The 27,277-nt window shown below is 48.4% G+C and overlaps 2 protein-coding genes across 2 annotated transcripts; both read right to left on the minus strand.

The window, feature by feature from the left end:
- Window positions 1–5,609: 5,609 nt before the first annotated feature.
- Window positions 5,610–15,753, minus strand: LOC142907732 (uncharacterized). The gene is made up of 4 exons (XM_076057405.1): window positions 14,747–15,753; window positions 12,732–12,770; window positions 8,923–8,974; window positions 5,610–8,808 (listed from the first exon to the last, which is right to left on the minus strand). The coding sequence occupies exon 4, from the start codon at window positions 7,176–7,178 to the stop codon at window positions 5,709–5,711; it is 1,470 nt and encodes a 489-aa protein (XP_075913520.1). The 5' UTR covers window positions 7,179–8,808; window positions 8,923–8,974; window positions 12,732–12,770; window positions 14,747–15,753; the 3' UTR covers window positions 5,610–5,708.
- On the minus strand, window positions 8,725–27,277 carry LOC142907751 (uncharacterized). The gene is made up of 6 exons (XM_076057485.1): window positions 26,514–27,277; window positions 22,203–22,294; window positions 20,381–20,552; window positions 14,747–14,871; window positions 8,923–8,974; window positions 8,725–8,808 (listed from the first exon to the last, which is right to left on the minus strand). Exons 1-6 carry the CDS (start codon window positions 26,817–26,819, stop codon window positions 8,725–8,727), a joined length of 831 nt encoding a protein of 276 aa, XP_075913600.1. The 5' UTR covers window positions 26,820–27,277.

Consider the following 27,277-nt stretch of genomic DNA (forward strand, 5'->3'; position numbering starts at 1 on the left):
AAATAACTGGTTTCCACATTCCGTGTCGCATCAGCAGCAGAGCCAGAAGCAATGTTGGTGAACAGCTCAAAGATTTATAGGCAAGAACTGGTTTCCACATTCCGTGTCTCATCAGCAGCAGAGCCAGAAGCAATGTTGGTGAACAGCTCAAAGATTTATAGGCAAGAACTGGTTTCCACATTCCGTGTCTCATCAGCAGCAGAGCCAGAAGCAAAGTTGAACTGCTAATACATCAATATGCAAGAACTGGTTTCCACATTCCGTGTCTCATCAGCAGCAGAGCCAGAAGCAATGTTGGTGAACAGCTCAAACATTTATAGGCAAGAACTGGTTTCCACATTCCGTGTTTCATCAGCAGCAGAGGCGGAACCAATGTTGTTGAGCAGCTCAAACATTTATCGGCAAGAACTGGTTTCCACATTCCGTGTCTCATCAGCAGCAGAGCCAGAAGCAAAGTTGGTGAACAGCTCAATCATTTATAGGCAAGAACTGGTTTCCACATTCCGTGTCTCATCAGCAGCAGAGCCAGAAGCAAAGTTGGTGAACAGCTCAATCATTTATAGGCAAGAACTGGTTTCCACATTCCGTGTCTCATCAGCAGCAGAGCCAGAAGCAAAGTTGGTGAACAGCTCAATCATTTATAGGCAAGAACTGGTTTCCACATTCCGTGTCTCATCAGCAGCAGAGCCAGAAGCAAAGTTGGTGAACAGCTCAATCATTTATAGGAAATAACTGGTTTCCACATTCCGTGTCTCATCAGCAGCAGAGGTGGAACCAAATATGGTGAACAGCTCAAACATTTATAGGCAAGAACTGGTTTCCACATTCCGTGTCTCATCAGCATCAGAGCCAGAAGCAATGTTGGTGAACTGCCCAATCATTTATAGGCAAGAACTGGTTTCCACATCCCGTGTCTCATCAGCAGCAGAGCCACCAGCAATGTTGGTGAACAGCTCAATCATTTATAGGCAAGAACTGGTTTCCACATTCCGTGTCGCATCAGCAGCAGAGCCAGAACCGATTCTGCTGGAACTGCCTACAGATGTTTACACAGTTAGGACCCTCCGTTCTGTAAGTCCAAGGCCGATCTGTTTAAGTGCACTACAGCGAATGTAAAATCATTCCTGTCCGCGTGTAGAATATGACCGTCAACATTGACAAGCGGGTCCACTGCATCATTGCCCGGCGCTTTCAGATGCGTCGCTTCTGCGGCCGTCTGGAACGCTCTTCCTTCCGATCTGAGGAATCCGCTGGAGCTATAGCAGTTTGAAATCATCATTGAGATTGACAAACTCACTTCTTCATATCTGCTGCATGTTGTTGTTGTTGTGTTCAGTTTATTGTCCTTCGATTCGCACGGTTGGCTACATACGGTGCGAAAGAAGTTCAACGTACATACGCTACACAATTATACACTACTGCACACTATACTACTATACACTACACGATACACTACCATACACTAATATATACTACACTACACCGCTATAGACTACACTATACACTGCGCACTTCCAATTAGTGCGGTTGGCTACGTACGATTGTGTGAAAGTTCAACGTACACACACACACTACACCACACACGCACTACACACTCCACTACACACCACACACTACACACACCACAACCACCATTCGCCACTAGGTGATGTCACCACGACACTTGTGCCAGGCTATGTGCACACCAGACTACACTACACACTACACTACACACCACACTACTCACCACACTCGCACTACACTACACTACTCACCATACCACACACTACACTATACACTACACTATACACTACACTATACACTACACTATACACTACTACACTATGCACTACACTACACACAACTGCACCCCACTGAACCTGCAAATGTCAAGCTGACCCAGTGCCCCGCTATAAGAAATTTCACGCAATTTGGCCGATGCTGTGCTACCAACAGCAGATGCTGATATTGATAAGCGAGATTGCGTGTGGCCTCAGTGGAAAGTAACGGAAGCCCCTATCGAAGCAATACGTAATAACGTGCACACACACACTCACACGTCTTGATACACACACACAAAACTATATATAGTGTATATATGCACACTATACACACACGTCTAGATATACATATACACACAACTATATATAGTGTATATATACACACTATATATATACACACACACACACGTCTAGATATATACACACACACACAACTATAAATAGTGTATATATAACAACAACCGCCATTCGCCACTAAGTGGCGGTGACGTCAGCACGACGCTTGTGCCAGGCTATGTGCACCCTGAGGCCACGTGAAGTGTCGAACGCCCGCTGACAGGAGGTCACGGGGCAGACCCAGGTGCCACGGGTCGACTGACTGAGATGACTGGCTGATGCACCACCTGTGCCCCCTACTGTGGCAACCTGCTGTGCTTTAGCCACCCGGCGCTCCGCTCGTTGTTGTGAGCGTCGCTCCTCCGCCCTCCGTTGTTGTTGGAGGGCGACTACTTCCAACTGCCCAGTAGCATCCTTCACGAGCCTCCTCCACAGAGGCCGATCTTGACACCGCTGGTACCAGTAATCGGCAAGTCCACTCAGCTCCACGTCCTCCTGTACCACATCACTCCATCTCTTCTCTAGCCCGTGCCACGCCCACTTAGCCCCCTCAATCCGGCCGAACAAAAGCTGTTTCGGCATGCGTTGGCTGGGCATGCGGGCTACATGACCCAGCCATCGCAGCCTTGCCCGCCGGAGGAGCTCACCGATGGGACCTTGCTCAGATTTTTCAAGGATTTGTGAGCTCCTCACACAATCCAGTCTGGTTAAACCCAGGATGGATCGTAGGCAGGCCAGCCTAAATGTTTCTAACCGGCGAAGATGTTCCATTAGGGGGGTCCACGTTTCGCAAGCGTAGAGAAGGGAGGGAATGACGGTGGCCGAGAAGACCTGAAGCTTGGTGCGGAGCGACAGACCAGGTAGCTTCCACACAGCGTTACGCAACCGATGAAAAGATATTGCCGCTCGACTGATTCGGAGTGAGACCTCTGCTGTTAAACTGGAGCCAGTCATAAGCACACTGCCCAGGTATGGGAAACTCTCCACTCTCTCCACAACTGCCCCATCACCGATTGGGAGTTGTGGGGGTGGAGTGTCCGATGGTACAAAATACCCAGGCAGGTGCTTAGTTTTGGTGGGGCTGATGGTACGGCCCCACCTCTTAGTGGCACGCTCCAGTCTCAGCAGCAGCGTCTTCAACTCCTCCTCTGACTGAGCAGCTATTACCAAATCATCAGCATACATAACGTGGTTGAGCAATAGGGAGCCATCCCTTGACCGCACCCTGGCATCGATCAGCCTCCCATTATATCTGTACCATATGGAGATTCCCCCGGTACAGCTATTGAAGGCTTCACGAACTACGTGGTCAAAATAGATGTTAAATAATGTGGGAGCCAGAGGACATCCCTGTCGCACCCCAAGGTGTACTGGGAATGGCTCTGACTCCCGGCCACGTAGTTTTACCCGGGCCCACTCACCATCATGAAGGTCCTTAATGATCGTGAGCAGAGGGTCAGGTACTCCAAAAGCACGAAGAACGACCCAGAGCCCAGGCCTACTGATGGTATCATAGGCCTTGACCAGGTCAATAAAGCAGAGATGTAGGTCTTGTTGGAATTCCCTACACCTCTGCTGTAGCAGATGGACAGAAAATATGGCATCTGTGCAAGACCGCCCTTTCCTGAAACCGCATTGGGGCTCCGCAAGCCTCTCCTCAGCGTGCCTGGCAAGGCGATGCTGAATAATCCTTGCCAGGACCTTTCCCGGCACACTGAGGAGTGAGATGCCCCTGTAGTTGTTACAGTCTGTGCGGTCCCCCTTCTTAAAGAGGGGGACCACCAGGGCATCCATCCAATCCTGCGGAACCCGTCCAGTGGTCCAGACCGTTGTTATGATGTCATATAGGGTAGTCTGTGCACAAACGCCACCCTCCCTCAGCATTTCGCTTGGGAGATCATCTCTGCCCGCTGCCTTTCCTGGTCTCAGACTCTGGATCGCCTTCAGTACTTCCTCAACAGATGGCACTTCAGCCAGCCAGTCACAGGGGGTGACTTCTTCTAATATTTGAGGCACCGCAGCCTCAGCAGGGTCATCCTCACTTTGTGCCACGATGTTTTCCTGGCTGAGGGATTTTCCCTCCCCCAGGACCTCACAGAAATGCTCAGCAAATCTGCAAACCTGTTCCTGGGGGTCGGAGATTGGATCACCGTTTTTTCCCCTAATGATGGTAATAGGTGTGGCGCTGCAGGTTACTTTTTTGATGGAGTTAAATAGAGATTTGTGATCACGGGCCACTGAGGCAGACTCCATCTCCTCAGCAACCCGCGACCACCACCCATCCTTGCAGCGCCTCAGGGCTCTCTGAACCTCCGAGCGAAGGCTGCGGTAAGCCTCCTCATTCTCTGACGTGGGATTCTGTAGCCGATGACAGTGGGCCTGTCGCTTTTTCTCAACCATCCTGAACACCTCCTCTGTCAGCCAGGGTCTCTGGGGAGGTTTGGACTGCGTACCCAAAGCAGCCATTGCAGCTGCATGAGCCACAGTCCTAAACCTCGCCCATTTACCCTCGACATCAGGAGGAGTCGGGGACGATGCCAATCCCAGCCGCAAGTGATGATTAAATTCTCGCTTGCAACTTTCATCAAATAACTGATACCAGGCCACTTTAGGTCGGAATGGGGTCCTGGGTGTACACCCACCACCGGAGTGGAAGAATGGCAGGCGCATCTTACAGATGACTAGTCGATGGTCAGAGGGCAGATCAGCTCCACGGTAGGTCCTGGTGTCAAGGACATGGGCTCGCATCCGCTGGTCCGTCACTATGTAGTCCAGCAGATGTTCTTGCTTGGACCCGGCATGCATCCATGATGTGTGGATGCGCCGATGCCGGAACAGCGTGTTGGTAATTACAAGCCCATGGGCTGCACAAATATATATACACACTATACACACACGTCTAGATATACACACACACAACTATATATAGTGTATATATATACACACTATACACACACACGTCTAGATATACATATACACACAACTATATATAGTGTATATATACACACTATATATATACACGCACACGTCTAGATATATACACACACACACAACTATATATAGTGTATATATACACACTTTACACACACGTCTAGATATACATATTCACACAACTATATATACATAGATATATATACACACACACAACTATATATACGAAGATATATACACATTATATTTAGGTATAAACACACTATACACACTATATATAGTGTATACATACACTATACATACACACTATATATAGTGTGTATATACATTATATATAGGTATAAACACACTATATATAGTGTATATACACAAACACTATACACACACTATATATAGTGTATATACACACGCTATATATACACACACTATATAGTGTATATATACACATTATAAATACACACAGATAATACACACACTATTTATAGTGTATATATACACACTACATATATACACACTACAGTGAAGTATTTGATCCCTGCTGATTTTGTACGTTTGCCCACTGACGAAGAAATGATCAGTCTATAATTTTAATGGTAGGTTTATTTGAACAGTGAGAGACAGAATAACAACAAAAAAATCCAGAAAAACGCATGTCAAAAATGTTATAAATTGATTTGCATTTTAATGGGAAATAAGTATTTGACCCCCTCTCAATGAGTTGGTGAGTGTCCCTGGTGGAGTGATGGGTGAGTTGGTGAGTGTCACTGGTGGAATGATGGGTGAGTTGGTGAGTGTCACTGGTGGAGAGATGGGTGAGTTGGTGAGTGTCACTGGTGGAATGATGGGTGAGTTGGTGAGTGTCACTGGTGGAGAGATGGGTGAGTTGGTGAGTGTCACTGGTGGAGTGATGGGTGAGTTGGTGAGTGTCACTGGTGGAGTGATGGGTGAATTGGTGAGTGTCGCGTGTGGAGTGATGGGTGAGTTGGTGAGTGTCACTGGTGGAGTGATGGGTGAGTTGGTGAGTGACGCGCGTGGAGTGATGGGTGAGTTGGTGAGTGTCACTGGTGGAGTGATGGGTGAGTTGGTGAGTGTCACTGGTGGAGTGATGGGTGAGTTGGTGAGTGTCACTGGTGGAGTGATGGGTGAGTTGGTGAGTGTCACTGGTGGAGTGATGGGTGAGTTGGTGAGTATCGCTGGTGGAGTGATGGGTGAGTTGGTGAGTGTCACTTGTGGACTGATGGGTGAGTTGGTGAGTGTCACTGGTGGAGTGATGGGTGAGTTGGTGAGTGTCACTGGTGGAGTGATGGGTGAGTTGGTGAGTGTCACTGGTGGAGTGATGGGTGAGTTGGTGAGTATCGCTGGTGGAGTGATGGGTGAGTTGGTGAGTGTCACTGGTGGAGTGATGGGTGAGTTGGTGAGTGTCACTGGTGGAGTGATGGGTGAGTTGGTGAGTGTCACTGGTGGAGTGATGGGTGAGTTGGTGAGTGTCACTGGTGGAGTGATGGGTGAGTTGGTGAGTATCGCTGGTGGAGTGATGGGTGAGTTGGTGAGTGTCACTTGTGGAGTGATCGGTGAGTTGGTGAGTGTCACTGGTGGAGTGATGGGTGAGTTGGTGAGTGTCACTGGTGGAGTGATGGGTGAGTTGGTGAGTGTCACTGGTGGAGTGATGGGTGAGTTGGTGAGTATCGCTGGTGGAGTGATGGGTGAGTTGGTGAGTGTCACTGGTGGAGTGATGGGTGAGTTGGTGAGTGTCACTGGTGGAGTGATGGGTGATTTGGTGAGTGTCACTGGTGGAGTGATGGGTGAGTTGGTGAGTGTCACTGATGGAGTGATGGGTGAGTTGGTGAGTGTCACTGGTGGAGTGATGGCTGAGTTGGTGAGTGTCACTGGTGGAGTGATGGGTGAGTTGGTGAGTGTCACTGGTGGAGTGATGGCTGTGTTGGTGAGTGTCACTGGTGGAGTGATGGGTGAGTTGGTGAGTGTCACTGGTGGAGTGATGGCTGTGTTGGTGAGTGTCACTGGTGGAGTGATGGGTGAGTTGGTGAGTGTCACTGGTGGAGTGATGGGCGAGTTGGTGAGTGCCACTGGTGGAGTGATGGGTGAGTTGGTGAGTATCGCTGGTGGAGTGATGGGTGAGTTGGTGAGTGTCATTGGTGGAGTGATGGGTGAGTTGGTGAGTGTCACTGGTGGAGTGATGGGTGAGTTGGTGAGTGTCACTGGTGGAGTGATGGCTGAGTTGGTGAGTGTCACTGGTGGAGTGATGGGTGAGTTGGTGAGTGTCACTGGTGGAGTGATGGCTGTGTTGGTGAGTGTCACTGGTGGAGTGATGGGTGAGTTGGTGAGTGTCACTGGTGGAGTGATGGCTGAGTTGGTGAGTGTCACTGGTGGAGTGATGGGTGAGTTGGTGAGTGTCACTGGTGGAGTGATGGGTGAGTTGGTGAGTGTCACTGGTGGAGTGATGGGTGGGTTGGTGAGTGTCACTGGTGGAGTGATGGCTGAGTTGGTGAGTGTCACTGGTGGAGTGATGGCTGTGTTGGTGAGTGTCACTGGTGGAGTGATGGGTGAGTTGGTGAGTGTCACTGGTGGAGTGATGGGTGAGTTGGTGAGCGTCGCTGGTGGAGTGATGGGTGAGTTGGTGAGTGTCACTGTTGGAGTGATGGCTGAGTTGGTGAGTGTCACTGGTGGAGTGATGGGTGAGTTGGTGAGTGTCACTGGTGGAGTGATGGGTGAGTTGGTGAGTGTCACTGGTGGAGTGATGGGTGGGTTGGTGAGTGTCACTGGTGGAGTGATGGCTGAGTTGGTGAGTGTCACTGGTGGAGTGATGGCTGTGTTGGTGAGTGTCACTGGTGGAGTGATGGGTGAGTTGGTGAGTGTCACTGGTGGAGTGATGGGTGAGTTGGTGAGCGTCGCTGGTGGAGTGATGGGTGAGTTGGTGAGTGTCACTGTTGGAGTGATGGCTGAGTTGGTGAGTGTCACTGGTGGAGTGATGGGTGAGTTGGTGAGTGTCACTGGTGGAGTGATGGCTGTGTTGGTGAGTGTCACTGGTGGAGTGATGGCTGTGTTGGTGAGTGTCACTGGTGGAGTGATGGGTGAGTTGGTGAGTGTCACTGGTGGAGTGATGGGTGAGTTGGTGAGTGTCACTGGTGGAGTGATGGGTGGGTTGGTGAGTGTCACTGGTGGAGTGATGGCTGAGTTGGTGAGTGTCACTGGTGGAGTGATGGGTGAGTTGGTGAGTGTCACTGGTGGAGTGATGGCTGTGTTGGTGAGTGTCACTGGTGGAGTGATGGGTGAGTTGGTGAGTGTCACTGGTGGAGTGATGGGTGAGTTGGTGAGCGTCGCTGGTGGAGTGATGGGTGAGTTGGTGAGTGTCACTGGTGGAGTGATGGGTGAGTTGGTGAGTGTCACTGGTGGAGTGATGGGTGAGTTGGTGAGTGTCACTGGTGGAGTGATGGCTGAGTTGGTGAGTGTCGCGTGTGGAGTGATGGGTGAGTTGGTGAGTGTCACTGGTGGAGTGATGGGTGGGTTGGTGAGTGTCACTGGTGGAGTGATGGGTGAGTTGGTGAGTGTCACTGGTGGAGTGATGGCTGAGTTGGTGAGTGTCACTGATGGAGTGATGGGTGAGTTGGTGAGTGTCTGCTTCTTCCGACGATGAGCCACCTCGTCAACATCTCAAAGGGAAAGTCGCACTCACATCGTCTTAATCGTCGTCATCATCATCGTCTTCATCGTCGCCTTCATCTTCGGCGGAGGCGACGTCTTGCTGTGGCTGGGCGGTCGCCATCTGGGACACGTGCGTTATGCGTGCGTCTTATTCCTGCACATTGTGTACAAATATACACATGGTGCACGTGTCATCGACCCCGCAGGGTCATCGCCCTCCACCCACCCCACTCACCTCGGTGTTGGCATCCTGCAGCGGCATCGCTTCCTCGCTCCTCTGATTGTCACTGAACGCGACGAGACAACGAAAACAAACAGCAGCATCAGCCCACTCACCAACTCACCCATCACTCCACCAGTGACACTCACCAACTCAGCCATCACTCCACCAGTGACACTCACCAACTCACCCATCACTCCACCAATGACACTCACCAACTCACCCATCACTCCACCAGTGACACTCACCAACTCACCCATCACTCCACCAGTGACACTCACCAACTCACCCATCACTCCACCAGCGACACTCACCAACTCACCCATCACTCCACCAGTGACACTCACCAACTCAGCCATCACTCCACCAGTGACACTCACCAACTCACCCATCACTCCACCAGTGACACTCACCAACTCACCCATCACTCCACCAGTGACACTCACCAACTCGCCCATCACTCCACCAGTGACACTCACCAACTCACCCATCACTCCACCAGTGACACTCACCAACTCACCAATCACTCCACGCGACTCGTCTTGAGGCGAGTGATGGTCGTGACTCGGGGGGATGTTAACTACCTCGCCTGGTCTACGGTAGGTCGTGGGTTCGATCCCAGACCCTGTGAGATGTTGACTACCTCGCCTGGTCTACGGGAGGTCGTGGGTTCGATCCCAGACCTTGTGAGATGTTGACTACCTCGCCTGGTCTATGGGAGGTCTTGGGTTCGATCCCGGACCCTGTGAGATGTTGACCACCTCGCCTGGTCTACGGGAGGTCGTGGGTTCGATCCCGGACCCTGTGAGATGTTGACTACCCCGCCTGGTCTACGGGAGGTCGTGGGTTCGATCCCGGACCCTGTGAGATGTTGACTACCTCGCCTGGTATACGGGAGGTCGTGGGTTGGATTCTGAACCCTGTGAAATGTTGACTACCTTGCCTGGTATACGGGAGGTCGTGGGTTCGATCCCGGACCCTGTGAGATGTTGACTACCTCGCCTGGTATACGGGAAGTCGTGGGTTTGATCCCGGACCCTGTGAGATAGTTGACTACCTCGCCTGGTCTACGGGAGGTCGTGGGTTCGATCCCGGACCCTGTGAGATGTTGACCACCTCGCCTGGTCTACGGGAGGTCGTGGGTTCGATCCCTGACCCTGACAATGCCTGTTGCGTGGATTTTGTCCCCGGGTCCCTCCACATTTAGAATGAACATCACCATGCGTTTGGAGAGCATGAGGCTGCTGCTTTGAATGTCCACATGTTGATCATAAGCCACTTGGTGAAGCTGTCACCGGTGATGGCCAGGTGGCTTCTGAATAACAATTACGTAGCTCAGTAGGGCCTTACAGATTTACAAACGGCGATGATTTTAACCGATTGTTGATTCTATTGGGAAGCCACTTTTTCAATCGACAATTACGGCGAATTTATTTCGAAATGCTCTTTGTGTTTCGTTTGTTGTTCCTTGCATGCACCTCCGTTTAGCACAATACACTACACTATACACTACACACTCTACACTGTACACTCTACACTACATAAATTATAAACGCGGAAAAGAACAATCCACAGATTGAACACTGCCCATAGACTCAACACTGCCACCCACAGACTCAACACTGCCAACCATAGACTAAACACTGTCACCCATAGACTCAACACTGCCCCCATAGACTCAACACTGTCACCCATAGACTCAACACTGCCACCCACAGACTCAACACTGCCACCCACAGACTCAACACTGCCACCCTTAGACTCAACACTGCAACCCATAGACTCACCACTGCCACCCATAGACTCAACACTGCCACCCACAGACTCAACACTGCTACCCACAGACTCAACACTGCCCCCCATAGACTCAACACTGCTCCCCATAGACTCAACACTGCCACCCACAGACTCAACACTGCCACCCATAGACTCAACACTGCCACCCATAGACTCAACACTGCCACCCATAGACTCAACACTGCTACCCATAGACTCAACACTGCCACCCACAGACTCAACACTGCCACCCAGAGACTCAACACTACCACCCACAAACCCAGCACTGCCACCCACAGACTCAACACTGCTACCCACAGACTCAACACTGCCACCCACAGACTCAACACTGCCCCCCATAGACTCAACACTGCTACCCATAGACTCAACACTGCCACCCACAGACTCAACACTGCCACCCATAGACTCAAGACTGCCACCCATAGACTCAACACTGCCACCCATAGACTCAACACTGCTACCCATAGACTCAACACTGCCACCCACAGACTCAACACTGCCACCCAGAGACTCAACACTACTACCCACAGACTCAGCACTGCCACCCACAGACTCAACACTGCCACCCACAGACTCAACACTGCCACCCGTAGACTCAACACTGCCACCCATAGACTCAACACTGTCACCCACAGACTCAACACTGCCACCCTTATACTCAACACTACCACCCATAGACTCACCACTGCCACCCATAGATTTAACACTGCCACCCTTAGACTCACCACTGCCACCCATAGACTCAACACTGCCACCTTTAGACTCAACACTGACACTCATAGACTCAACACTGCCACCCATAGACTCAACATTGCCACCCACAGACTCAACACTGCCACCCACAGACTAAACACTGCCACCCAGAGACTCAACATTGCCACCCACAGACTCAACACTACCACCCACAGACTCAGCACTGCCACCCACAGACTCAACACTGCCACCCACAGACTCAACACTGCCACCCGTAGACTCAACACTGCCACCCATAGACTCAACACTGCCACCCATAGACTCAACACTGCCACCCACAGACTCAACACTACCACCCACAGACTCAGCACTGCCACCCATAAACTCAACACTGCCACCCATAGACTCAACACTGCCACCCACAGACTCAACACTGCCACCCTTAGACTCAACACTGCCACCCATTGACTCACCACTGCCACCCATAGATTCAACACTGCCACCCTTAGACTCACCACTGCCACCCATAGACTCAACACTGCCACCCACAGACTCAACACTGCCCCCCATAGACTCACCACTGCCACCCATAGACTCAACACTGCCAGCCACAGACTCAACACTGCCACCCATAGACTCAACACTGCCACCAATAGACTCAACACTGCCACCCATAGACTCAACACTGCTACCCATAGACTCAACAATGCCACCCACAGACTAAACACTGCCACCCAGAGACTCAACACTGCCACCCACAGACTCATCACTACCACCCACAGACTCAGCACTGCCACCCACAGACTCAACACTGCCACCCACAGACTCAACACTGTCACCCGTAGACTCAACACTGCCACCCATAGACTCAACACTGCCACCCATAGACTCAACACTGCCACCCACAGACTCAACACTGCCACCCATAGACTCAACACTGCAACCCATAGACTCAACACTGCCCATAGACTCAACACTGCCACCCAAAGATTCAACACTGCCTCCCACAGACTCACCCCTGACACCCACAGACTCAACACTGCCACCCACAGACTCAACACTGCCACCCACAGACTCAACACTGCCACCCACAGACTCAACACTGCCACCCATAGACTCAACACTGCCACCCACAGACTCAACACTGCCACCCATAGACTCAACACTGCCACCCATAGACTCAACACTGCCACCCATAGACTTGGAGTGGCAGCTAACGGAGGGAGGGGGGGGTGGTGAAGATGGAGCAGTGGAATTGGTTTGGGTGCAGGATTGTGGCTGGGACTACATGAGGCCTTCATCCAGCAGTGGATCACAAACGCTCGCCCACTCACCCAGCGGAGCTTTGGGCCTGCGTTTCTTGACTCTTTCTCCTGAAACGATGAATATAACAGGGAAAAATATACACAAACATCGGAATTAGTGCCCGCACGCATTCACGTTCATGTGGCGTTACCATCGCAGTGTGGTGTTTGTCACTCAGATGGCTAGGAGATGTTAACTACCTCGCCTGGTATGCAGGAGATCGTGCGTTCGATCCCGACCCTGACACCTACTTCTGTTTATGTGGAGTCTGTGTCTCTGTCTCTCCTCGTTGTGAGATGTTGACTACCTCGCCTGGTATGCAGGAGGTCGTGCGTTCGAACCCGACCCTGACACCTACATCTGTTCATGTGGAGTCTGCGTCTCGCTCTCTCTCCTAGTTGTGAGATGTTGACTACCTCGCCTGGTATGCAGGAGGTCGTGCGTTCGATCCTGACCCTGACACCTACTTCTGTTTATGTGGAGTCTGTGTCTCTCTCTCTCCTCGTTGTGAGATGTTGACTACCTCGCCTGGTATGCAGGAGGTCGTGGGTTCGATCCCGACCCTGACACCTACTTCTGTTTATGTGGAGTCTGCGTCTCTCTCTCCTCGTTGTGAGATGTTGACTACCTCGCCTGGTATGCAGGAGGTCGTGCGTTCGATCCCGACCCTGACGCCTGCTGCTGTATATTTGGAGTCTGCGTCTCTCTCCGCGTGGTGGCCGTCTGGAGTTGTCTGCGGCTCCTCCGGTTTTCCCCTCTGCATTTCGAGATGCGCGTCTAGATTTGTGTCGGCCAGATTTTGTCGACTGATGAAGCTCGCAGTAATTACTGGTGAAACGTCGTGCTCAGGTGGTAAATGTTGTGGATTTTCTCTCCAACACACCGGTGTGCTGTACTAGTATACTACACTACACTATACACTATATACTACACTATACTATATGTCACTACTAAACACTATAATATATATCACTAATATACACTACACTATATATCACTACTATACACTACACTATACAACTACTATACACTACACACTACTATACACTACTATACACTACCACTATACACTACACACTACTATGCACTACACACTACACTATACTACACATTACCATACACCACACTACTATACACTATACACTACTATACATTACACTACTATACAACTACTATACAACTATTATACACTACACTATACAACTACTGTACACTACACTACTATACACGACACTACTATACACTACTATACACTACACTACTATACACTACACTATACACTACTATACACTACACACTACACTATACTACACATTACCATACACCACACTACTATACACTACTATACACTACACTAGTATACACGACACTACTATACACTATACACTACTATACACTACACTACTATACACTACACTATACACTACTATAAACTACACACTACCATACACTACACACTACACTATACTACACATTAACATACACCACACTACTATACACTACTATACACTACACTACTATACACTACACTATATATCACTACTATACACTACACTATACAACTACTATACACTACACTATACAACTACTATACACTACACTACTATACACTACACTACTATACACTACACTACTATACACGACACTACTATACACTATACACAACTATACACTACACTACTATACACTACACTACTATACACTACACTATACACTGCTATACACTACACACTACTATACACTACACACTACACTATACTACACATTACCATACACCACACTACTATACACTACTATACACTATACACTACTATTCACTCCACTACTATACACTCCACTACTATACACTACTATACACTATACACTACTATACACTATACACTACTCCACTACTATACACTACTATACACTATACACTACTATACACTACTATACACTACACTACTATACACTATACACTACTATACACTATACACTACTATACACTACTATACACATACCACTACTATACACTACTATAGACTACGTCGCGTACGCCACTCACTTCTTAAGGAAGTACACAGCGGCGATGATGATGGCGGCGATGACGACGACCAGGCCCACACAGATGGCACCGGCTGTGATGGAGATGACCCTCGAGGGATCCTCCTCGTCCCGCCCACTGGGGGTCTCTGGAGCGCACGCTCGGAAACAAAACGGGCGCGCAATAAGTGGGGGGAGGGGGGGGGAGTTCGTTCGCTCATTTTCTTTTTAATTCCTTCGTTCGTGCCTATCGTTTATGACGCAGCGGTCAGCGGAACGCTGCATTAGCGGGCAAGCCCTTGGAGCACGCTCGCGAGGGCGTCCACATGACACCACTTCCTGGCGTCTTGAGTGGATCCTTCTCGTCACGTTCTGTAGATGTAGATGCCACTGGTTCTTCACGTTCTGTAGATGTAGATGCCACTGGTTCTTCACATTCTGTAGATGTAGATGCCACTGGTTCTTCACGTTCTGTAGATGTAGATGCCACTGGTTCTTCACGTTCTGTAGATGCCTCTGGTTCTTCACGTTCTGTAGATGTAGATGCCACTGGTTCTTCACGTTCTGTAGATGCCTCTGGTTCTTCACGTTCTGTAGATGTAGATGTCACTGGTTCTTCACGTTCTGCAGATGTAGATGCCACTGGTTCTTCACGTTCTGTAGATGCGACTGGTTCTTCACGTTCTGTAGATGTATATGCCACTGGTTCTTCATGTTCTGTAGATGCGACTGGTTCTTCACGTTCTGTAGATGTAGATGCCACTGGTTCTACACGTTCTGTAGATGTAGATGCCACTGGTTCATCACGTTCTGTAGCTGTAGATGCCACTGGTTATTCACGTTCTGTAGATGTAGATGCCACTGGTTCTTCACGTTCTGCAGATGTAGATGTCACTGATTCTTCACGTTCTGTAGATGCCACTGGTTCTTCACGTTCTGTAGATGTAGATGCCACTGGTTCATCACGTTCTGTAGATGTAGATGCCACTGGTTCATCACGTTCTGTAGATGTAGATGCCACAGGTTCTTCACGTTCTGCAGATGTATATGCCACTGGTTCATCACGTTCTGTAGATGTAGATGCCGCTGGTTCTTCACGTTCTACAGATGTAGATGCCACAGGTTCTTCACGTTCTGCAGATGTAGATGCCACTGGTTCTTCACGTTCTGTAGATGTAGATGCCACTGGTTCTTCACGTTCTGTAGATGTAGATGCCACTGGTTCATCACGTTCTGTAGATGTAGATGCCACTGGTTCTTCACGTTCTGCAGATGTAGATGCCACTGGTTCTTCACGTTCTGTAGATGCCTCTGGTTCTTCACGTTCTGTAGATGTAGATGTCACTGGTTCATCACGTTCTGCAGATGTAGATGCCACTGGTTCTTCACGTTCTGTAGATGTAGATGTCACTGGTTCATCACGTTCTGCAGATGTAGATGCCACTGGTTCTTCACGTTCTGCAGATGTAGATGCCACTGGTTTTTCACATTCTGTAGATGTAGATGCCACTGGTTCTTCACGTTCTGCAGATGTAGATGTCACTGATTCTTCACGTTCTGTAGATGTAGATGTCACTGGTTCATCACGTTCTGCAGATGTAGATGCCACTGGTTCTTCACGTTCTGTAGATGCCACTGGTTCTTCACGTTCTGTAGATGTCACTGATTCTTCACGTTCTGTAGATGTAGATGCCACTGGTATTCACGTTCTGTAGATGTAGATGCCACTGGTTTTTCACGTTCTGTAGATGTAGATGCCACTGGTTCTTCACGTTCTGGAAATGTAGATGCCACTGGTTCTTCACGTTCTACAGATGTAGATGCCACTGATTCTTCACGTTCTATAGATGTAGATGCCACTGGTTCTACACGTTCTGTAGATGTAGATGCCACTGGTTATTCACGTTCTGTAGATGTAGATGCCACTGGTTCTTCACGTTCTACAGATGTAGATGCCGCTGGTTCTTCACGTTCTGCAGCTGTAGATGCCACTGGTTCTTCACGTTCTGCAGCTGTAGATGCCACTGGTTCATCACGTTCTGTAGATGTAGATGCCACTGGTTCATCACGTTCTGTAGATGTAGATGCCACTGGTTCATCACGTTCTGTAGATGTAGATGCCACTGGTTCTTCACGTTCTGTAGATGTAGATGCCACTGGTTCTACACGTTATGTAGATGTAGATGCCACTGGTTCTTCACGTTCTGCAGATGTAGATGCCACTGGTTTTTCACGTTCTGTAGATGTAGATGCCACTGGTTCTTCACGTTCTGCAGATGTAGATGTCACTGATTCTTCACGTTCTGTAGATGTAGATGCCACTGGTTCTTCACTTTCTGTAGATGTAGATGCCACTGGTTCTGCACGTTCTGTAGATGTAGATGCCACTGGTTCTACACGTTCTGTAGATGTAGATGCCACTGATTCTTCACGTTCTGTAGATATAGATGCCACTGGTTCTTCACGTTCTGCAAATGTAGATGCCACTGATTATTCACGTTCTACAGATGTAGATGCCACTGGTTCTTCACGTTCTGTAGATGTAGATGCCACTGGTTCTACACGTTCTGCAGATGTAGATGCCACTGGTTCTTCACGTTCTGTAGATGTAGATGCCACTGGTTCTTCACGTTCTGTAGATGTAGATGCCACTGGTTCTTCACGTTCTGTAGATGTAGATGTCACTGATTCTTCACGTTCTGTAGATGCCACTGGTTCTTCACGTTCTGTAGATGTAGATGCCACTGGTTCATCACGTTCTTTAGATGTAGATGCCACAGGTTCTTCACGTTCTGCAGATGTAGATGCCACTGGTTTTTCACGTTCTGTAGATGTAGATGCCACTGGTTCTTCACGTTCTGCAGATGTAGATGTCACTGATTCTTCACGTTCTGTAGATGTAGATGCAACTGGTTCTTCACTTTCTGTAGATGTAGATGCCACTGGTTCTTCACGTTCTGTAGATGCCTCTGGTTCTTCACGTTCTGTAGATGTAGATGTCACTGGTTCATCACGTTCTGTTGATGTAGATGCCACTGGTTCTTCACGTTCTGCAGATGTAGATGCCACTGGTTCTTCACTTTCTACAGATGTAGATGCCACTGGTTCTTCACGTTCTGTAGATGTAGATGCCACTGGTTCTACACGTTCTGCAGATGTAGATGCCACTGGTTCTTCACGTTCTGTAGATGTAGATGCCACTGGTTCTTCACGTTCTGTAGATGTAGATGCCACTGGTTCTTCACGTTCTGTAGATGTAGATGTCACTGATTCTTCACGTTCTGTAGATGCCACTGGTTCTTCACGTTCTGTAGATGTAGATGCCACTGGTTCATCACGTTCTGTAGATGTAGATGCCACAGGTTCTTCACGTTCTGCAGATGTAGATGTCACTGATTCTTCACGTTCTGTAGATGTAGATGCAACTGGTTCTTCACTTTCTGTAGATGTAGATGCCACTGGTTCTTCACGTTCTGTAGATGTAGATGCCACTGGTTCTACACGTTCTGTAGATGTAGATGCCACTGGTTCATCACGTTCTGTAGCTGTAGATGCCACTGGTTCTTCACGTTCTGTAGATGTAGATGCCACTGGTTCTTCACGTTCTGCAGATGTAGATGTCACTGATTCTTCACGTTCTGTAGATGCCACTGGTTTTTCGCGCTCTGTAGATGTAGATGCCGCTGGTTCTACACGTTCTGTAGATGTAGATGCCACTGGCTCTTCACGTTCTGTAGATGTAGATGCCACTGGTTCTTCACCTTCTGTAGATGTAGATGCCACTGGTTCATCACGTTCTGTAGATGTAGATGCCACTGGTTATTCACGTTCTGTAGATGTAGATGCCACTGGTTCCTCACGTTCTGTAGATATAGATGCCACTGGTTCTTCACGTTCTGCAGATGTAGATGCCACTAATTCTTCACGTTCTGTAGATGTAGATGCCACTGGTTCTACACGTTCTGTAGATGTAGATGCCACTGGTTATTCACGTTCTGTAGATGTAGATGCCACTGGTTCTTCACGTTCTACAGATGTAGATGCCGCTGGTTCTTTACGTTCTGTAGATACCACTGGTTCTTCACGTTCGACAGATGTAGATGCCACTGGTTCTTCACGTTCTACAGATGTAGATGGCACTGGTTCTTCACGTTCTGTAGATGTAGATGCCACTGGTTCATCACGTTCTGTAGATGTAGATGCCACTGGTTATTCACGTTCTGTAGATGTAGATGCCACTGGTTCTTCACGTTCTGTAGATGTAGATGCCACTGGTTATTCACGTTCTGTAGATGTAGATGCCACTGGTTCTTCACGTTCTACAGATGTAGATGCCGCTGGTTCTTTACGTTCTGTAGATGCCACTGGTTCTTCACGTTCTACAGATGTAGATGCCACTGGTTCTTCACGTTCTGTAGATGTAGATGCCACTGGTTCATCACGTTCTGCAGATGTAGATGTCACTGATTCTTCACGTTCTGCAGATGTAGATGCCACTGATTCTTCACGTTCTGTAGATGTAGATGCCACTGGTTCTACACGTTCTGTAGATGTAGATGCCACTGGTTCTACACGTTCTGTAGATGTAGATGCCACTGATTCTTCACGTTCTGCAGATGTAGATGCCACTGATTCTTCACGTTCTGTAGATGTAGATGCCACTGGTTCTATACGTTCTGTAGATGTAGATGCCACTGGTTATTCACGTTCTGTAGATGTAGATGCCACTGGTTCTTCACGTTCTACAGATGTAGATGCCGCTGGTTCTTTACGTTCTGTAGATGCCACTGGTTCTTCACGTTCTACAGATGTAGATGCCACTGGTTTTTCACGTTCTGTAGATGTAGATGCCACCACCGCCATCTATTGAACTTACGACTCTCGGTTCGAAACAGACTGCAACTGAACATTACGGGGGAGAGGATTTGTTCGTATCTTTGAAATTTCGTAAGTCGAATGTTCGTAAGTGGATGTGAAAGTAGAATGTTCATGAGGAGAAAGTTCGTATGTCGAATGTTCGCAAGCAGAAGTATATGAATGAAGTGAATGCTTGTAAGTAGAAATTCCGTTTAACACGTAGAAGGCTTTCGCGACCAAAATTATTCATAATAAAGGTTTTTGGGTTAGATCGCGTTATTTTTTAAATGTGTCGCAACCCTCCACCACACGACACGGCCAATCAGCAAAAAAGTGTCACGTTGACAAAAGACAAAAATAGTTCACTACTTTAGCCCACCGGTGTGTTGAAGAGTGAATCCACAACATTTACAGTTTGAGTTGTACGACGTTTCGCTGATAATTAAATCCAGCATCATCGGGCACTTCAACAGAATGGTAAAGCCCTCGCTTGCTCCCGGTCTTAAATAGAACAGCAGCAGGGTGACGTCATCATTTAACTCATATCAGGTGCAGTAATTATATAATCGATTGGTAATCAGTCAAAGGTTATGATTAGCAATGAGTTGTAGATGAGTAATTAGTCAGTCTTTTGTCAACGTGACACTTTTTTGCTGATTGGCCGTGTCGGGTGGCGGAGGGTTACAACACATTTATAAATAACGCGATCTAACCCAAAAACCTTTATTATGAGTAGAAATTCCGTAAGTCGAATGTCCGTAAATAGAGGAAGAGTCCCTGTATATGAGGAATGGGGGGCGGGTGGCAAATCTGCGCTGGGCAATGTCGCCGGGCGTCCGATTCCATTGCGCGATGGCCGCTCACCGCTGTTGCCAGCGACCACCAACGTCAGCAGGTCGCGCCCCTCGTTGTAGGCGGGCAGGAGGAGGACGTCACAGAGGTAGCTGCCCGTGTCGTTCTCCTGCACGTCTCTGCAGCACGCCATAGAACACGGACGGACGAACACGCGTGCGTGTGTGTGTACGCGTGCGTGTGTGTGTGTGAGTGTACACGTGTGTGTGTGAGTGTGTGAGTGTACACGTGTGTGTGTGTGAGTGTACACGTGTGTGTGTGAGTGTACACGTGTGTGTGTGTGAGTGTACACGTGTGTGTGTGTGTGAGTGTACACGTGTGTGTGTGAGTGTACACATAAGTGTGTGTGAGTGTACACGTGTGTGTGTGTGTGTGTACACTTGTGTGTGTACACGTGTGTGTGTGTGCGCACACAGCAGTCAACCCATGGCACCTGCTGGGTCTGTCACGTGACCTCCTCCTCATGCACCTAGCCTGGCACAGCAGTACAACCCATGCCACCTGCTGGGTCTGTTCCGTGACCTCGTAATGCACCTAGCCTGGCACAGCAGTCAACTCATGGCACCTGCTGGGTCTGTCCCGTGACCTCCTGCCAGCGGGCGTTCGACACTTCACGTGGCCTTAACGTGCACCTAGCCTGGCACAAGCGTCGTGTGACGAGTGCTAACAAAGGGGAGCGGTGGTGCAGCGGTTAGCGCGCTGCTCTATGAACACGGCGACCAGAAGTCGATTCTCACGGTCACCAACAACAGCGATTGTTATTATCTGAACCTCAAATGAGTACCTGGTGTAGCGGTGGTGGTGGTGGTGTAGTGATCGTGTAGTCAACATCGCTCGCACTGCGGGAGACAAAGGCGGCCGGGCGTGGTGCTGGCCACCCACCCCCTCTGTGTGTGTGCCACAGTGCCGGTAGCCTTCATAGGCGCTGCTACTCGCTAACAGCACTTGCCCCTACAGTCTTTGACGAGCACCAAAGTTCTTATGCTACTCTATGTAGTATGTGCCTATGGGTGGCAGTGGTGAGTCTATGGGGGGCAGTGTTGAGTCTATGGCAGTGTTGAGTCTATGGGTGGCAGTGGTGAGTCTATGGGTGGCGGTGCTGAGTCTATGGGTTGTAGTGTTGAGTCTATGGGGGGCAGTGTTGAGTCTATGGGGGGCAGTGTTGAGTCTGTGGGTGGCAGTGTTGAGTCTGTGGGTGGCAGTGTTGAGTCTGTGGGTGGCAGTGTTGAGTCTATGGGGGGCAGTGTTGAGTCTATGGGGGGCAGTGTTGAGTCTATAGCAGTGTTGAGTCTATGGGGGGCAGTGTTGAGTCTATGGAGGGCAGTGTTGAGTCTATGGCAGTGTTGAGTCTATGGGGGGCAGTGTTGAGTCTACTTCGTTGATCAGAGTTTGATTGATGTTGATTGGCTGGTGCTCTGCTATCATACACTTAGTGGGCGGGAGCCAGGGAAGTGTCATCATCACCAAGCATGCGCATCATCGATCGGTCATCCATCGTGAGTATACTTATTATAATAGGTAGAAAGTAAGAAAAAACACGAGTGGTTTTTGCAGAAAAACCCGCGGAAAATGGTTTCGTATTTTTCGGATCATTCGCGATTTTGAATTATCCGCGGCCATCCTGCCCATCATTTCCGTGGACAATCGAGTCTCCTGTATGTACTACCGCTGTACCGCTACCCAACACGTCAATTAATTTCCTGCCCAACATTGCCGCTGTTGCTGTTGCTCAGCAAGTTGGCACAGAAGCGCCCTGCAAGGCCACCCACCTTAGCGCGATGGACGCATTGCAGGTGCCCGTGTCGCCGATCCACTCGGCCCTCAGGTGGTAGAGATGCGGGGACCCGTCCATCACCAAAATCTTGTGCGCATGGGGAACGCGGCCCGGTTAGTTTAACACGCCGCTGTCAGTTGAACGCGTGGCTGGAGGTGGTCGTGGTGGTAGTGGTAGTGACGCTTTCTCGACCGGCGTTATCCATAATCGATGAGGTTTTTTTTGGTGTCTTGGGTTTATAAAATATATGAATGTTGTGCCGCTACATCCCTCTGCTGACACCACCCAACGCAGCCAATCGGTAAGGGGTTCTTTGCAAGCCATCTGGCTACCATGAGAGATTCGTTCATGAGGCTTATCCACATATACAAGCACAGAGACAATTTCAACCGAGAAGATGGATTCTGGCTTAGCAATCATTGGAAGGATTTGATAAACCATTTCGGGTCTTAACTGATTGTTCACGCTTATGGTGGCTTTCAGACCGCATCCATTATTTTCGTCTCCCCCCTCCTCTTTTCCGAACATAGATGGACTCGTCCATCTGAATAACTTCCAAATCGCTCTCCGTGGTGCTAACGTTAAAAATAACCGCCACTTTTTTCACTGTCGCTGTACAAGAATATGGGGTAAACCGTATGGGTTAACAGATGTTCTACTATACACTACACACTATACACTACACACTACACTACTATACACTATGCCCGTATTGAAACGGCTGTACGCCGTATGGACCTGTAAACTCACTTTCAGTGTACAAGAATTCTGGCTAAACCGTACGGGTTGCCAGCTCTGATGATAGCTTCAATGGAGCAGGTGCCATGGGTTGACTGCCGTGTGGTGACAACGCTGGATGATGGACGGCAAGGGGCCGTGCCAGGGTACGGCAATGGGTTGACAGGGGTAGAGGGGTGAGTAGGGGAGGGGGTCACGGTAGAGGGGTGAGTAGGGGGTAGGGGAGGGAGTAGGGGAGGGATGGGAAGGAGTGGAGGGGCGAGGGAGGTGTTGTATATATAGGCCTTTTTTACAAATTGATATTAAGAATAATTCTGCCAATCGTTTTTTTTTTATCAATCGTGGTGTCACTTGGGGCAAAAGGGGATGATGCAAAACTCCCCCTCCTCCCCTCACAGCAGCTGCCCTTCTCACTCGGAAACAGGCAGCCGGAGATAAGCCGTAAAAGATAATAAATCCCAAACCAAAAGAGAAGGGGGGAATTGTTAATGAGATTCTGGAAAATCCCGACACGGCTTCAAAGCCTCACCCGTTTCCAGGGTGGCGAAAACCGGACAGACAAGTTTTTTTGGTTATTTTAATTCACAGAATGTCCAAAAAAACTCAGCAACAAGAAAAAGTGAGCATCATAGACCAACACACTCACTCCGATTAAAAACCAGGCTACAATCTACAGTAGTGGGTTATCAACACTCGTACTCTTTGGTTCTATTCGGTAAAGTCACGTAGGTAAAAAATAAAACAACAAAAATCACGACGTTTCGGCCACAACACAAGCGGCCTTCATCAGGTGAAGGGATCAGGCTGTCTCGAGGACACTCCAGCGCTGTCCTCGAGACAGCCTGATCCCTTCACCTGATGAAGGCTGCTTGTGTTGTGGCCGAAACGTCGTGATTTTTGTTGTTTTATTTTTTACCTACGTGACTTTACTGAATAGACCCAAAGAGTATGGATCCTTGCAGTCACGAAAGCTTTAAATCTAGAATATCAACACTCGTATATATGCGTTGAATACTAAAGTTATTCACGAATATTGGGAAACATAAACCAAATAATAATTATGAAGTGTTAAACCGGGGGGGTTAGCCAGGGGAGATGGGGCGAGGTGGGTCGATCACGTGACCAAGGTAAATGTATTCCATAGAAAAAGAGAGCCTCCCGGCCGCCTTTGTCTTCCAGCAGCACGTGATAGACATTTGCATACGCAGGCAGAAGGCATCGCCTCTTAAAAATCAAAATCAAACGCCACAATGGAAGCACTGTAAACACTGCCACAAACATACCTTGAGTCACGCACAGAATCATAGCTACAAAGTGGTACGGTATCGAGCCATAGGAGGTAAAATAAAATGTTTAACTTCAAAAGCCTCAACACACCCCCTTGTGAGAGGCAAAAGAGTGTCACACCAAGCGGGAAGAGGGAAATTTAAAAAAAAAGCCCCACCAGAGAATTATTATGACCATAATAAACCGGGATGTGGCAATTTGGGGCACGTGATTGTTCCACGGATGAAAAGATGGCTTGAGCAGGGGTACAGGAATCAAGCCAGGGGGAGAATGAACAGATGGCTTAATAAATCAGAACACACACACACACACGGACACACGTACAACTCCCCCCCCCACAACACAGAGCGAAATCAACAGAATTTCCGGTCCTTTGTGAGAAGGCGAGCCGAGGTATTTGAGTAGTTATATTTCTTTTGAATTGCATAAATGTTATATTCTTAGTTCTTTCGGTAAAGTCACGTTGAAGGGAAACAACAAAATAATAAAATATATATAAAACAATAAAAATTCTCACCTGAAGACGACCGTTTGTGTTATGGTCGAAACGTCGTGAGAATTTTTATTGTTTTATATATATTTTATTATGTTGTTGTTTCCCTTCAAAGTGACTTTACCGAAAGAACTAAGCATATGAATTACTGCAGTCACGAAAGCTTTAAATCAAAATTTTGCATAAATGTTATCAATGAATTCATCGATGAAAACGAAACTATTAAAAACCTAGGTTACGAATCTACACATTCACAGGGAGAATATTGTGTTGAAATCCTTCTTTTGATCACAGACTCTTGCCCGCGAATTTATTGAAGCCTTAGCCAATTGATAAGCATTTGCTGAAGTAGGCACACTGCCACACACCATTGTTCCAAACATTTCGTTAATTACAAAATCTTACCCATGAATTCATTGCCGTATACGTTTTGCCTTCGGGACATGATTCTTTATTGCCTTCGTATGAATATCGTTGCATGAATTTTTAAGGACTTTTGGTTTCTATCGCCGTGAATGCTCGCTTTCCTCTGAGGAATTAACCGATTGTTCTGTTAACAAACGTGATCATTGAGGGTTAAATGTATGGATCAATGAGGAGAACATCTCCAGGAGTACTGTGTTGACAATTCCAAGCATAAGAGTTCGCATATTAGAGTGTTAAGGTTTTGTGTCGAAATTGCTTAACACAGAAGTGTCTGCGTGGTGCCTTCCGAAGTTCATGCTTAATAATCTTAATTATAAGAATTGTATCCTGCAGTGAGATGTGAATTTGGAGACCTGATATAAAAAACACTAAGACATAATCAGTAAATGTTAAAGCGAGAATAATTGTATCATACCGATTTATAATACAAACCTAGACAACGAAGCCGAGCTTAATCTGGCATACTTACATCACACCTGCATAACTTCATACAATTAATTTTATGATCCCGATTGATAATACTACCCTCGATAATGAGGCAGGGCCTAATTATCATAACGGTTGCATTAGCATAATCGCATGCAATCACATAAATTAATAAGATTACATATTAATTAGCATAATTTATGCGCTTAATTATACCAATTAAAACTTTTTTCGGAAAATTACGCATTTTTTATCTCATTAAATTCATATTATTTTTATGAAATTTTCAAGACCCGGCATATACAACAGAAGGTCACGGGCGACAGAGACGAGCCGAAGCTTTTGCAGATGGTAGAATCACAGCGCTCGGTGTGACAAACGGATGCCACCACCACAACCGCCACCACCGCCGCCGCCACCACCACCACCACCACAACTGCCACCATCACCACAACCACCGTCACCACCACCACCACCAAGGCTATCACTGCCACTGCCACCACTACCACCGCCACCACCACAACTGTCACCACCACCACTGCCACCACCACAACTGTCACCACCACCACCGCCACCACCACCGCTACCACCACCACCATCACCACCACAACTGTCACCACCACCACCATCACCACCACCACTGCCTCCACCACCACCGCTACCACTGCCACCACCGCCACCACCACAACTGTCACCACCATCACCACAACCACCACCGTCACCATCACCATCACCACCACCGTCACCACCACCACCACCGCTATCACTGCCACTGCCACCGCCACCACCACAACTGTCACCACCGCCACCACCACCATCACCACCACCACTGCTACCACCACCACCATCACCACCACCACTGCCACCACCACCATCACCACCACCACTGCCACCACCACTATCACCACCGCCACCACCACCATCACCACCACCCACCTTCTCGCTAGTGGGCACCCGAATCCGCCACCACTCCACCACCGTGTCCTGCACGTGGGTCGCGCCGCACGCGTAGGAGCACTCGAGGGTGGCGGCGATTCCCGCCTGGACGGACACCGCGCCGGACGTGCGCACTCGCAGGTAGCTGTTGGGGCGCGCCGTTGGTGCTGAAATGTTGACAAAGCGCACGCCAACACACAGACGCAGTGCTAATACACGACGCGGCACAGGTCTGTGTGATTCTCTGTGGATCTCTACGAGTATGGGTCTCTGTGAGTATGGATGTCTATGAGTATAGGTCTCCATGATTATTGGTTTCTATGATTATTGGTTGATATGAGTGTGGGTGTCTATGAGTATGGATCTCCATGAGTATGGATCTCTACGAGTATGGGTCTCTGTGAGCATGGATCTCTATGAGTATAGGTCTCCATGATTATTGGTTTATATGATTATTGGTTGATATGAGTGTGGGTGTCTATGAGTATGGATCTCCATGAGTATGGATCTCTATGAGTATGGGTCTCTGTGAGTATGGATGTCTATGAGTATGGATCTCTATGAGTATTGATTTCTATGAGTATGGATCTCTATGAGTATAGGTCTCCATGATTATTGGGTTATATGATTATTGGTTTCTATGAGTATGGGTCTCTATGATGATTGGTTTCTATGATTATTGGTTGATATGAGTGTGGGTATGTATGAGTATGGATCTCTATGAGTATGGATCTCTATGAGTATGGGTCTCTATGATGATTGGT

The sequence above is a fragment of the Petromyzon marinus genome, chromosome 82 (assembly GCF_048934315.1).
Source record: "Petromyzon marinus isolate PM22_M1 ecotype Great Lakes invasive population chromosome 82, UKy_Petmar_22M1.pri1.0, whole genome shotgun sequence".
Lineage (NCBI taxonomy): Eukaryota > Metazoa > Chordata > Hyperoartia > Petromyzontiformes > Petromyzontidae > Petromyzon > Petromyzon marinus.

Bases quoted from the DNA above. Each gene is read 5' to 3' on its own strand.
- LOC142907732 (XM_076057405.1), bottom strand. From the start codon at position 7,178: ATGACACTCACCAACTCACCCATCACTCCACCAGCGATACTCACCAAC.
- LOC142907751 (XM_076057485.1), bottom strand. From the start codon at position 26,819: ATGGAGACCTATACTCATAGACATCCATACTCACAGAGACCCATACTC. The intron at 14,872-20,380 runs GCCCCCCATTCC...TGCGCTCCAGAG, and splicing joins CCAGCGCAGATTTGCCACCC to ACCCCCAGTGGGCGGGACGA. The intron at 8,975-14,746 runs GTGAGTGGCGTA...CGTCGCGTTCAG, and splicing joins GCTGTGTACTTCCTTAAGAA to TGACAATCAGAGGAGCGAGG.